Below are 12,003 nucleotides of genomic sequence, written 5' to 3' on the forward strand. Positions count from 1 at the left end.
GGCCGGCAGGGCGGGGAATGGGCTCCCACTGGCACCAGGCGGCCCGGCGGCTGTACGACCGTCTGCTGCAGTGAGTGTCCCCTCGGCCCGGGGCTGGCCTAGCCCAGGTCTCCTAGAAGGGTCACTGAGGGGCCACCGGCCGGGAGACGGGGGCAGCGGGGAAGGGGGGCGGGCTCGTGAGGAAAAGGCCATGGGGCTCCCGGCTGTGGCGCGGCCCCGCGCGGACATCCACGGGGTTGGCCCCACCGGCGCCATTGCAGCCGGATCCAGGGTGGGGCAGCTTGGAGCGTTCGCTGGGCCGGGACCTCTTATTGCCACTGCTTGGGTGGAGCTGGTCCTCGCCCTCGGTCGGAGCAATGGCCTTCGCCGACGGTTACCTGTGATACCTGTGGTGGGGTGCGGGGCTCTCGGGCTGTGCTTTGGCCGCCCTACCCGAGTCATTTCCAGAGCATGGCAAGTAGGTAGGCAGGCTGGTTCTGCCTGCTGGGGTGAGGATTTTGCTATCCTAAGTAGACCCCCTACCCAGGGCCGGTGCTACCATTAAGGCGAACTAGGCGGTTGCCTAGGGCGCCAAGATTTGGGGGCGCCAAAAAGCAGTGCCCCCCAATTTTTTTTTTTACAGCGTTCCTCCCCTCCACTTCTCCCGCCTCCCAGGCTTGCAGCGCCAATCAGCTGTTTGGCACCACAAGTCTGGGAGGAGAGGAGAACTAGAGCGGGGGCGGTGTGCTCGGGGAGGAGGCGGAGCAGAGGTGAGCTGGGGTGGGGAGCTGCTGCACGGCTCCGCGGGGGGGGGGTGCCTTAGAGTGGGGGGGAGCTGCCACGGGGGGCGCCTCGGGGCGGGGAGCTGCCGCAGGACTGGGGGGGGGAGCGCAAGGTGGAAGTTTCGTCTAGGGTGCGAAACTTCCTTGCACCGGCCCTGCCCCTACCTCACCCTTCCCCACTGTAAGTGCGTCAGGATTTGCCTCTGTTTCTGTGTCTTAGGCCTGGTCTACACTTAAAAATCAGACTGACCTCACTAGGTCACTCAGGGGTGTGAAAAATTTCATGCCCTCAGTGCCATATTTAAACATTTTATGAAAGCTAATGTTAAAATTATATAGTATACAGGTTGAGGAAAGAGTGTTTGTACATCTGGGCATAGTGTTTAGAATATCCACAAATTCAAGGTTTGGTTTTGTCATAAGACACATATAGTGCATAAGCATCAATCACCCAAATTTAGGTGAATGAATTTAAGAATACAGTTTAGATATTTAGCATCTAAGTATTCGTGTACATTACTCATGGAAAAAAGTTATACAGAGAGTTGGTGGCGGAAAGCAAAATATATCAATGAGTGAAGATTGTTCCTCAGTAATTGAGAATTTAGGGTAGGTTGTCCATTTAGAAAAAAACAGTCCATCAGGAAAGTATTTCAGTCACTTTCCCGACTGTGCTTTTCATCAGCACTCCAGCTTATCCCTCCTGGTATTGTCGAGGTCCGGTGATGTGTTCTATGTAGATGTTCCTCGACTGCCTGATGGCGTCCAACACCATGAGTTGCCGCATCAGCCGAGCGTAGCGTTGACCGATGCCACGTTGTCTCAGCACTCGCTTGTTACCGGAGTCCCATGCACCCAGGGCTCTGATGATCAGTGCATGAGTTTGAACCTCGTAGCCCCTAGCTCTCAGGGTGTCTATTATATTGACTTAACTCCCAGTATAGATGTGGCTTGGTTGACAGAAGGATTCTTCCACGGACCTTGCTACTGCCTCTTGGAGAGGTTGTTTAACTACATCGACGAAAAAGCCCTTTCTGTTCAAGAAGGAAGTGTCTACACTGTGGCATTACAGTGGCACAGCTGTAGGGTTGCTAACTCTCCTGGTTTGGCCAGGAGTCTCCCAGAATCGGGCTTGATCTCCTGAAGACTACTGAGGCCAATCCGGGAGATTTTAGGTCACTAAAAGTCTGGCGGTGCAGCGGGACTAAGGCAGGCTCCCTACCTACTCTGGCTCCATGCCACCCCCGGAAGCGGCGACATTTCTGGCAGCGGCTCTTAGGAGGTGGTGGGCCAAGAGGATCTCTGCGTGCTGCCCCCACCCTGAGCGCCAACTCCGCAGCTCCCATTGGCCGGGAACAGGGTACCACAGCCAATGGGAGCTGCGAGGGCGGTGCTTGCAGGCAGGGGCAGCATGCAGAGCCGCCCGTAAGCCTAAGAGCTGCTGTTGGACATGCTGCTGTTTCCAGGAGCCACCTGAGGTAAGTGCTGCCCGGCCAGACCCTGCATCCTGAGCCCCCTCTTGCACCCCAACCCCCTGCCCAAGCCTGCACCCAAACTTCCTCCCAGAGCCCCCACCTGAGCCCCCTCCTACACTCCAACCCCCTTCTGTACCCAAACTCCCTCCCAGAGCCTGCACCTGAACCCCCTCCTGCATCCCAACCTCCTGCTCCAGCCCTGAGCCCCCTCCTGCACCCCTGCCCCAGGCTCAGCCCGGAGCCCCCTCCCATGCTCCAAACCCTTTGGCCCCAACCCGGTGAAAGTGAGGGAGGGTGGGGGAGAGTGAGCGAGCGACTGAGGGAGGGGGGCTGGAGTGAATGGGGGGGGCCTCGGAGAAGGGGCAGGGGTGTGGCCTTGGGGTAGGGGGCGGGGCAAGGGTGTTTGAGTTTGTCTGATTAGACCAGAGGTGGGCAAACTACGGCCCGTGGGCCACATCCGGCCTGCGGGACCCTCCTGCCCGACCCCATAGCTCTTGGCCCAGGAGGCTAGCCCCCGGCCCCTCCCCCGCTGTTCCCCTTCCCCCGCAGGCTCAGCGCGCCACCTGCACAATGCTCTGGGCAGCCGGGCAGTGCAACTGCAGAGCCACGGCCTGATCCGGTGCTCTGTGCTGGGCGGTGGCGTGGCTGGCTCCAGCCACAGCCGCACCGCAGCCACCGGCACTCCAGGCAATGCGGTAAGGGGGCAGGGAGCATGGGGAGGTTGGATAGAGGGCAAGGGAGTTCGGGGTGGTGGTCAGGGGGCGGGGGTGTGGATAGGGAGACTCCGGCAGATGTTTAACTTAAAACTTTTTATTTTTCTAAAGTTTATAAAATTAACTAGATTTGAAATAGATAATTAATGTAGTTTAAATGTAGTTTTATTTGGAGTTAGTAGTGTGCCATATATTAAACTAAGATCCGAGGCTCATTTTCTTTCTAGTTTTTAGAGAAAAATGCCATTTGGGGAGGGGAAAAAAGAAAAAATAAACTAAGTGAATATTTTGTTTTATTTCAGAGTATATAATGAAGGAAACAAAGGTATCCCCAAAGACCCATTTCCCTTTGAGGTAAATACATTTTGTTTCTTTTATTTAAAAATAGCTCTTTAAGCTTAAAATGGTTTGAAAAATTTCTAAAGATATCTCAAAGGTCATTATTTATTTTTAAATTTATAACAAACAGGAGTGTGTAGAAGAGAAGCATCTAATCTTGGGATCTAGGCAAATTGGCATAATTTTAAAAATGAGTAACATTTAAAAACAGCTTTTCCAAAGCTAGAAAATAAATAGCTGAATAGAAATGACAAATCAACCAGTACCTTTATTGCACTCCTTTTCTTTTCATATTCAAAAGCCTGAGTAAAGAGCTGCGCAGCCTTGAAAGCAACAGATTTGGGCTATTTGGGACCAGCTCAGGGAGTGAATTCCAAAGTTTAGAACCCCTTATGGAGAAACTGTCATGAGAAACTCACCCTCTCTTTTATACCAAGGGGACTACAGCTTGAGTACCTCCACTGACTGCAGCTGCAACAGTATGGCAATCTCTTAGGTCCTAAGCTATTTGGGGTTTAATAGGTCAACTTAAACCATAAATTTCCCCTGGAAACCAATAGGCAGCCAGTACAGATTCCAGAGCTGTGATTCATGATATGCTATTATTAAGTGGCTTGCAACATTCTGCATCATCTTAAATTTCTTAGTTGATAAGGGTTAGCTCCATGTAGAGTACATTGCAGCTGTCTTATCTTGAGGTGAGAAAGGCATGGATTATTAATGAATGGTTGAAATGATAGTAGAAAATAGTTTGTTGTGTAATTAGTTGATTTTGAAATCTTTATCACAAAAATGTCTTCTAAACACAACATGTAAATGCAATACATTAACAAAATTTTTCTTTTCCTTTTCCAGGCTGATGTCCAAGTACATTTGATTGGCGAGGGTTGCAGAAGTCCCTTAGAAAGTTTTTGGAATGGAAACAGTATGATATTCATTATGCAGAAAGCTGTAAGTGGGTTTTGTTTGTTTTCTTTTAAAACTAGAGCCTTACATTTACATCCCTAGAAATGTTCAAATATATTCTAATTTTCAGATTTACTTGTGCATTTCTTTTAAAGGGACATGTTGAACTAACTGACCAAATGGAAGAATCACAAATAGATGATGCCACTTATATTTCAGAGTTTACACCACAGAAGGGTTCTGGACCAGTTGCTCTATCTGTTACAAGAGGAAAGTAAGTTTCCATAGTTTTATCTTTTTGTTTAAAAGCAGTTTTATACCTTATTCAACACAAAAGTAAATTCTGTGCAGCAATGTAACTAGCATACTAAGTGTTGTGTATAGCTAAACTAAACAGGCAACAGGGGATGGATCACTTGATGATTACCTGTTCTGTTCATTCCCTCTGAAATACCTGGTGCTGGCCACTGCCAGAAGACACGATACTGAGCTAGATGGGCCTTTGGTCTGACCCAGTATGGCTGTTTTTATGTTCTAACTAATCATAGGAATTTGCAAAGCAGATGGAATTTTGTGTGTATTATGTATATTGTCTACACGGTTTGAGGAAAATATAATCTAGAAGGAGAAATCTAGATATTTCATACTTTTGATGTTATCCTCATTATTGTTAAGAGAACAACAACTATTCAAATGTGAGACAGCAACCTTTGGCAGGTTCGGCCGATCGTGGCTCCCACTGGCCGCAGTTCGACATTCCAGGCCAATGGGGGCTGCGGGAAGCGGTGTAGACCGAGGGATGTGCTGGCCGCTGCTTCCCGCAGCCCCCATTGGCCTGGAACAGCGAACTGTGGCCAGTGGGAGCCGCGATCGGCCTAACCTGCAGACGTGGCAGGTAAACACGCTGGCCCGGCCCGCTGGGGGCTTACCCTGGCGGGCCTCGTGCCAAAGGTTGCCGATCCCTGCACTAGATTTTGAAGTAGCATAAACAGAGAGGGGTTAGCTAAAATCATGCTAAATTTTGTTAATGATTGTTCTTTTCTTTCCAGGCAACTGATTTCACTCTATACAATGGCACAAAATCCAAACATGACCCATTTGAAGATAAGCAAACCAGTTGTGCTTCCTCCCCTGTGGGTAAGATGTGACCGCTCTGACCCTGAACATACCTGTTGGCTAGGTGCTGAGCCTCTCAAAAATGGGAACAAAATCACAGGGATCAGTTTCCATATAGTTACATGTAATGGTAAGTTCCTGCTAGCTATGATGTTACACAGTCAGCCCTTCACCAAAGTTGAAAGTGTGGAGGACAAGAAATAAGTGAGAGTTAATACGGTAACAACCTATATTATCATGATAGTTGTCCACTTGTGCTCTATAATCTAAATTTTCATTTTAAAATAATTGTCTCTAGCCCAAGTTGTATCAAAAATAACCTTCAAAGTGTGAATGGAATGCAATCCATGCAGTGATGTCCAGACAGCTCTTCAGACAGTCTGACACACTAACTTTTAGAGAAGTGAGAATTGCTCCCATTCATCTCACTGATATATAGTAACTGAACCCTACTAAACATTTAAAAATGCTGTTAAGTTGCACTGCTAATTGTACAAAAACAATAGAGGGATGATTGTATTTTGAAGAATAGCTTTACTGTGAATGGCAGCTCATTTTGGTGTCACAAGCGAGCAGAATTTGCATTGTGAGTGGATCTTGGGAGAATACCACCACTTATTTTTTTCCATTTTGACCACTTAATAAATACATCTGAGTGCTAAATTCAATTTGTGGTTAGCATTTTCTGAAAGCCTCTCTTCCTTTCCCAGGTCCTACAGCTGATAAAACCTGTTTTGCAAATCTAGAAGACCTCAAAAAGGCACACAAAATCAGACATCGCTCATCTATTGTAGGTTTTTCATGCTTTCCTACCCTTCAAAATATTGTAAATTTAATTATTTTAGTTTATGAATTTAAGTTGTAAGATTCTTAGTATATTTGTTGATTTGTGGGACTTTTTTGTTAGCTTTATGGCTGGTGTTTATATCTTGATCTGTAGCACTGTGAGCTCCTGCTAATCTGGGAAGCAAGGTACCACACATGGTACCTAACTTTTGGATGTGCTACATTGCAGTATGTTTCTCTGACAATAGCCAAGTTTTATTTTTAAAGTTCTCTTAAAAATGTTTGATTGGTGGAACACCTTTCTAGTACTACGTTGATTTGGCATTTTAGGGCTCTTTTGCAGGCTTCAGGAAGTATCACATAACATTCTTTTGAAAATAATCCTTAGAATGGTAGATTTCAGTTGTAAATGTCTATTTAAAATATATTCATTCTAGGTGACAACCAAAGGCTTTGCTCAATATGAGCTCATTCGATCCACTACATTGGAGGATACAGTGGTTGAATCAGAGAGTAATATATATGTTGATATTACTTGGAATATTGTGGATACGATTCTGCAGACACCTCCACTCACTGCAGCGGCGATATTGGTAGGAGAAAAACCCTTGTCACTGTTTATATCAAGTATCGTAGATCACAGAAAATATGCTAATTTTTGCTGGTTATATTATTGTTGCAGTAGCAATATAGTGTGTTGATAATATCCATAATAAATCGTTCATCCGTTCTGTTAATAAGGTTTTAGCAAATTTTTATTCCAGAGTCAGAATCTGATGTGTATTTTGGAATTTTCAGAACATTAGATTGGAATCTGGGGACCCCAGGAGTCCTGTGTTCCAGTTACATAGAGAATTGCAGTTTCTCCTTGTAAGTATAAATGTGAAATTCCCAATTGATATCAGTTTGGTTGTCGTTATACCAGGAATGGTATTTTTACGTTTTTTGTGTTCATAGAATCAGAGAAGGTCATCTACTCCAACCCCCTGCTCAAAGCAGGACCAACCCCAACTAAATCATCCTAGCCAGGGCTTTGTCAAGCCGGGCCTTAAAAACCTCTAAGGATGGACATTCCAGCACCTCCCTAGGTAACCCATTCCAGTGCTTTACCACCCTCCTAGTGAAATAGCGTTTCCTAATATCCAACCTAGACCTCCCCCACTGCAACTTGAGACCATTGCTCCTTGTTCTGTCATCTGCCACCACTGAGAACAGCCAAGCTCCATCCTCTTTGGAACCCCCCTTCAGGTAGTTGAAGGCTGCTATCAAATCTCCCCTCACTCTTCTCTTCTGCAGACTAAATAAGCCCAGTTCCCTCAGCCTCTCCTCATAAGTCATGTGCCCCAGCTCCCTAGTTGTTTTCGTTTCCTTCCGCTGGACTCTCTCCAATTTGCCCACATTCTTTCTGTAGTGGGTCACGCAAAACTGGACACAATACTCCAGATGTGGCCTCACCAGTGCCAAATAGAGGCGAATAATCACTTTCCTCGATCTGCTGGCAATGCTCCTACTAATGCAGCCCAGTTAGCCTTCTTGGCAACAAGGGGACACTGTTGATTCATATCCAGCTTCTCGTCCACTGTAATCCCCAGGTCCTTTTCTGCAGAACTACCGCTTAGCCAGTCAGTCCCCAGCCTGTAGCAGTGCATGGGATTCTTCAGTCCTAAGTGCAGGACTTTGCACTTATCCCTGTTGAACCTCATCAGATTTCTTTTGGCCCAATCCTCCAATTTGTCTAGGTCACTCTGAACCCTATCCCTACTCTCCAGTGTGTCTACCTTTTCCCCCCACCTTAGTGTCATCTGCGAACTTGCTGAGGGTGCAATCCATCCCATCATCTAGATAATTAATTAAAATGCTGAATAAAACCAGCCCCAGGACCTATCCCTGGGGCACTCCGTTTGATACTGGCTGCCAACTAGACATCAAGCCGTTGATCACTACCCGTTGAGCCAGATGATCTAGTCAGCTTTCTATCCACCTTTATAGTCCATTCATCCAATCCACACTTTTTTAACTTGCTGGCAAGAACACTGTGGGAGACTGTATCAAAAGGTTTGCTAAAGTCAAGGTCTGGTGGTCTGTAGCGGACGCCCACCACGACATCAAACTTGTTGCTCTCGCCTCTAAACTTAACCCAAAGACTCTGAACAGGCTTTTCTCCAGTTTCATACTAGAGCTCTGAGCAATCATATCACTTTCTTACGTACAATGGAACTCCACCTTTTCTCCCACGCCTGTCCTTCCTGAACAGTTTATGCACAGTCATGGATGAGTTCCAGTCATGTGAGTTACCCCACCAAGTCTCTGTTATTCCAGTCACATCATAGTTCCTTGACTGTGCCAGGACTTCCAATTCTTCCTGCTTGTTTCCCAGGCTTCTTGCGTTTGTGTACAGGCACCTAAGATAACTAGCTGATTGCCCTACTTTCTCAGTGTGAATCAGGAGGCCTCCCTCTGTTGCACCTTCCTCCTTGTGTTTCCTCCCGGTATTCCACTTGCCTCAGGGCTTAGGTCTCCATCCCCCGGTGAACCTAGTTTAAAACCCTCCTCACTAGGTTAGCAAGCCTGCCTGCGAAGATGCTCTTTCCTCTCTTCATTAGGTGGATCCCTTCTTCCTGGAACAACATCCCATGGTTGAAGAATCCAAAGCCCTATCTCTGACACCACCTGCGCAACCACGCATTTACCTCCACAATTCAATGGTGTTCTTATTTAGAATCTCTGTAGCTGTTTAAAAGGTTCTTTGAAATTACATGAATATATTAAATGCAAAATAACTTTTAACACAGTGTTAAGATTGAGAAATAAAGAACACACAAATCAGAACATTCTAAACATTTCTAATACAACATCAGCTTGGCAGTATTGCATACCATATATATTTCTTGGTGGAATTTTCATACAGTGGGTAATTTTTTTTTTTCTTTCAAGTTTAATACACTTTTATATTCTATGTTATATGCAGAACCTCAAACAAAATAAGTGTGTCTGGATTTTTTTGTGCTGTTAGGTTTTGGCTGAAGGCTTGAAGACTGGCGTGACTGAATGGCCTGAGCCTTTGGTAGCTGAATCAGCGGTTGAGCTCGTCAAGGAACTTCTGAATGGTATTTTTGTTTAATAATTTGAGATGCTATGATTGGGTAAAATTGTGCGGAGAAGAGTAAATCTTGTAATAAAAATTTATGTTAAGAAAAAAATGGCAAGGGGCTTAAAATTTCACAAGAATGAAATGAAAATGCCACATAATAAGATTATGATAGTATTGGAACTGGAGATGATAATTTATAAGGTACAGTAGTCCACCAAAAGTGTTCAAGAAACAGTTTACTTTGTATACCTCTAACTCTCCTGGTGAAATCATGAGGATCCTGTGCAATGGGTAAACCATAGTGTTTTTCCCACATTGTGAAGAATAGGAAGAAAAAAAAAATGAAATGAGACAAATAAAAATCTCTCCTACAACAGTTTATAGACTGAGAAGGGCAAGAACACATGTAAACATAGTGGCCAAGATTTCAGTAACTAGTGATTTCAGTACACCAATCTTTGTGTGCCCAACTTGTGTTATCTTTAATTATCCTGAATTTCAAAAAGTGCCAAATGCCCACTCTCTGAAAGTCTAAGGTGTCTCACAATGAGGCTTCCAAAAATCACTAGTCACTTCTGAAAATTCTGGCCATTAAGTGCAAAAAAAATCTTGTCAGAGAGACTACAGACATGCAAGTTTAAGGTAATAGAAAATGGATGTAGAAGAAGAGAAACCGAGAACTTTAAAATGAAACTGAAAATATCCACAAAAGTAAGTGTGAAAAAATGACAAAACAATTTACTTTAAAAATACACAAGAAGGGACCATCCCAGACTAAACTGTCCTTAATAGATGGGCGTTTAGAAATAATATAACAAATCCTTCCGTTATGCAGCTGAATGTATTAGATGAAGGATTGTTGTGATTTTCTTCAATGTGTGCGCACCCCCCCCCAAACCCTTCTCTTTCCCTTCCCTGCCCTCGGGGAAGGCAAGGAACCCATGACAACATTCTGAGCTCCTTTTGAGTGGGGGAGGATTTTTTTCAAAAGCCTGATTAGATCATCTACTTGAGGTCCCTTCCAACTCAAATAATTCTATTATTATCTAATTTTGAGTAGTAGAAACAGTGTTTAGAAGGAATCACAAAGAAAGATAATACCTTTCAGTATTTGTTATCCATACATCTAATCTCTGTGAGTAGGACCAAAATTGTAACATGTCTGAGACTTATACTGTTGTTCAGCTGTACATGATGTATCATAGTGGTACAATTCCTTTCCCTCCCGCTTTTAGATTTAAAGAATAAACTGGATGGATTTAATACATCAGTACATAAAAATGATGCAGAGGTATGTGTATTTTCTTTCTTTCACTGTCTCTGCAGTAGTTTGAAAATCTCCCCTGTTGTCCTTACTCAGCAGGAACTGTAAGAGATCTATTGTTTCAAAGGCACATGTAGCCTTTGGGCACTTAGCTGAAAGTCAAATGTCATTTGTGCCTTTTCAAAATCTCCTTCAATGTTTTATATTTTAGCATTTTCCCCAGAGTTTTACTTAGCTTTTAATATTGATTGTTATGTTCAAAGAGAAGTAGCTATGATCTTGTCCAGCAGGCAACACCAATCCTGATGGATGGGAGTGGATTAACTCCACAAAGGTCTGCTTCCTTCTCTCTCTTCCTCTTTACCTACGGGTTGGAGATCTCTCTGATTTCTTCCAAACACGATCACTTTTCATCATCTTAATCTTCCCCTCTCATCTCCTAAAGTGATCAGTCTCATGCTGCTATTTCACCTTCTTACATGAAGCTACTTTGATCTCTGTGCCAGTTTCACTCTGTCACTGGCTTGACTCTCCAGTGGTCCATGGCCTACTAGAGGTTCTGGAAACTGGCACATTTATCTATCTAGCTGTTAACACACATCACCATGATAACTTCCTGCCTTAAATAACTTCAAACAATTTTGTAGGGATTTTAATATTTTTTGTATTTTTTTTGTATTTATTTTTAATAGTTATTTAGTATTTGTTAGTATTTATTTATTTGTCTGTCTCCCTCCTCACAAATAGTTGAGATTTTTTTTTTCCTTTTTATAGGAAGGTTGTCAAAGAAATTAATTTTCCATTTTAATCTACTGAACACCAACAAAATGATAAACTTTAGCCCTGCATCAAAGATCATGGGGAAAACCATATGCTCAGAAGAAATTTTTTTTTTTTTTTTTTTTTGTATTTGGTGCATTGCAAGTCGTACATTAAAAACAAACAAAAAAAATCACACAACTCTATCATCTGTGAAATCTGTGCAGTATTAGTCATATCCTTTACTGGTGCTTCTCTAATTCCATCACTGCAGCTGTTTATGCCAGTACTTTCAGTCTATACTGGTATAGCCAATTGTAAGTCACAGTGGAAGGACGTGTTTGAGGGAATTAGCGTCAATTTTTACTCCATCTAGGCACGCATTCTGGTCAAGCTCTGCTTTGCAATGGCCAGAAACCCTTCCTCCCAACAACAATGTCCTTTTGTGGGCACATAACCTTTAGGAATTAGCTGTTTCCCAAGAGGTTAGGACAGTGGCTCCTCACTACTTTGTTAAGACTTGGTAAAAGCATGTTTCTTAATTGGTATGAAATATGTTTATTTATTGAACTACTGATTAGGCGGGAGAAGAAATATTAATCTTGCAAATAGACTTGGCTATTGGAGAGGATTTGATTTATGTGGCTCTTTAGAACAGTGGTGCGCAAACAGTAGCCTGCGAGATTCTCTGGTGTGTGTGTGAAGAAACTGGGATCCTATGGGTCCTTCAGGACTCTCTGTCATAATAGTGGGAACAGGATAAAAATAGAGTGGGTATTGTGGGGCAGGACAG

General features: G+C 44.1%; 1 protein-coding gene across 6 annotated transcripts in view; it reads left to right on the forward strand.

Annotated features, from left to right (window-relative positions):
• Positions 1-12,003, forward strand: part of ZWILCH (zwilch kinetochore protein) — a 23,176-nt gene continuing 11,173 nt past the window's right edge. For 4 of the 6 annotated variants that reach the window (XM_024205566.2, XM_024205558.2, XM_024205575.2 and 1 more), the window contains exons 1-10: positions 1-70; positions 3,252-3,303; positions 4,144-4,239; positions 4,350-4,468; positions 5,244-5,440; positions 6,021-6,100; positions 6,534-6,689; positions 6,895-6,966; positions 9,110-9,203; positions 10,423-10,478. In XM_024205566.2, the coding sequence (XP_024061334.1) occupies positions 18-70; positions 3,252-3,303; positions 4,144-4,239; positions 4,350-4,468; positions 5,244-5,440; positions 6,021-6,100; positions 6,534-6,689; positions 6,895-6,966; positions 9,110-9,203; positions 10,423-10,478 (975 nt within the window). In that variant the 5' untranslated portion in view covers positions 1-17. Of the gene's footprint in view, positions 71-3,251; positions 3,304-4,143; positions 4,240-4,349; positions 4,469-5,243; positions 5,441-6,020; positions 6,101-6,533; positions 6,690-6,894; positions 6,967-9,109; positions 9,204-10,422; positions 10,479-12,003 lie in introns of those variants that run through there. The other 2 variants (XM_024205599.2, XM_024205590.2) reach the window with 2 other exon arrangements.

This window comes from Terrapene carolina, unplaced genomic scaffold (assembly GCF_002925995.2).
Source record: "Terrapene carolina triunguis isolate 2854851 unplaced genomic scaffold, T_m_triunguis-2.0 Scaffold67, whole genome shotgun sequence".
Lineage (NCBI taxonomy): Eukaryota > Metazoa > Chordata > Testudines > Emydidae > Terrapene > Terrapene triunguis.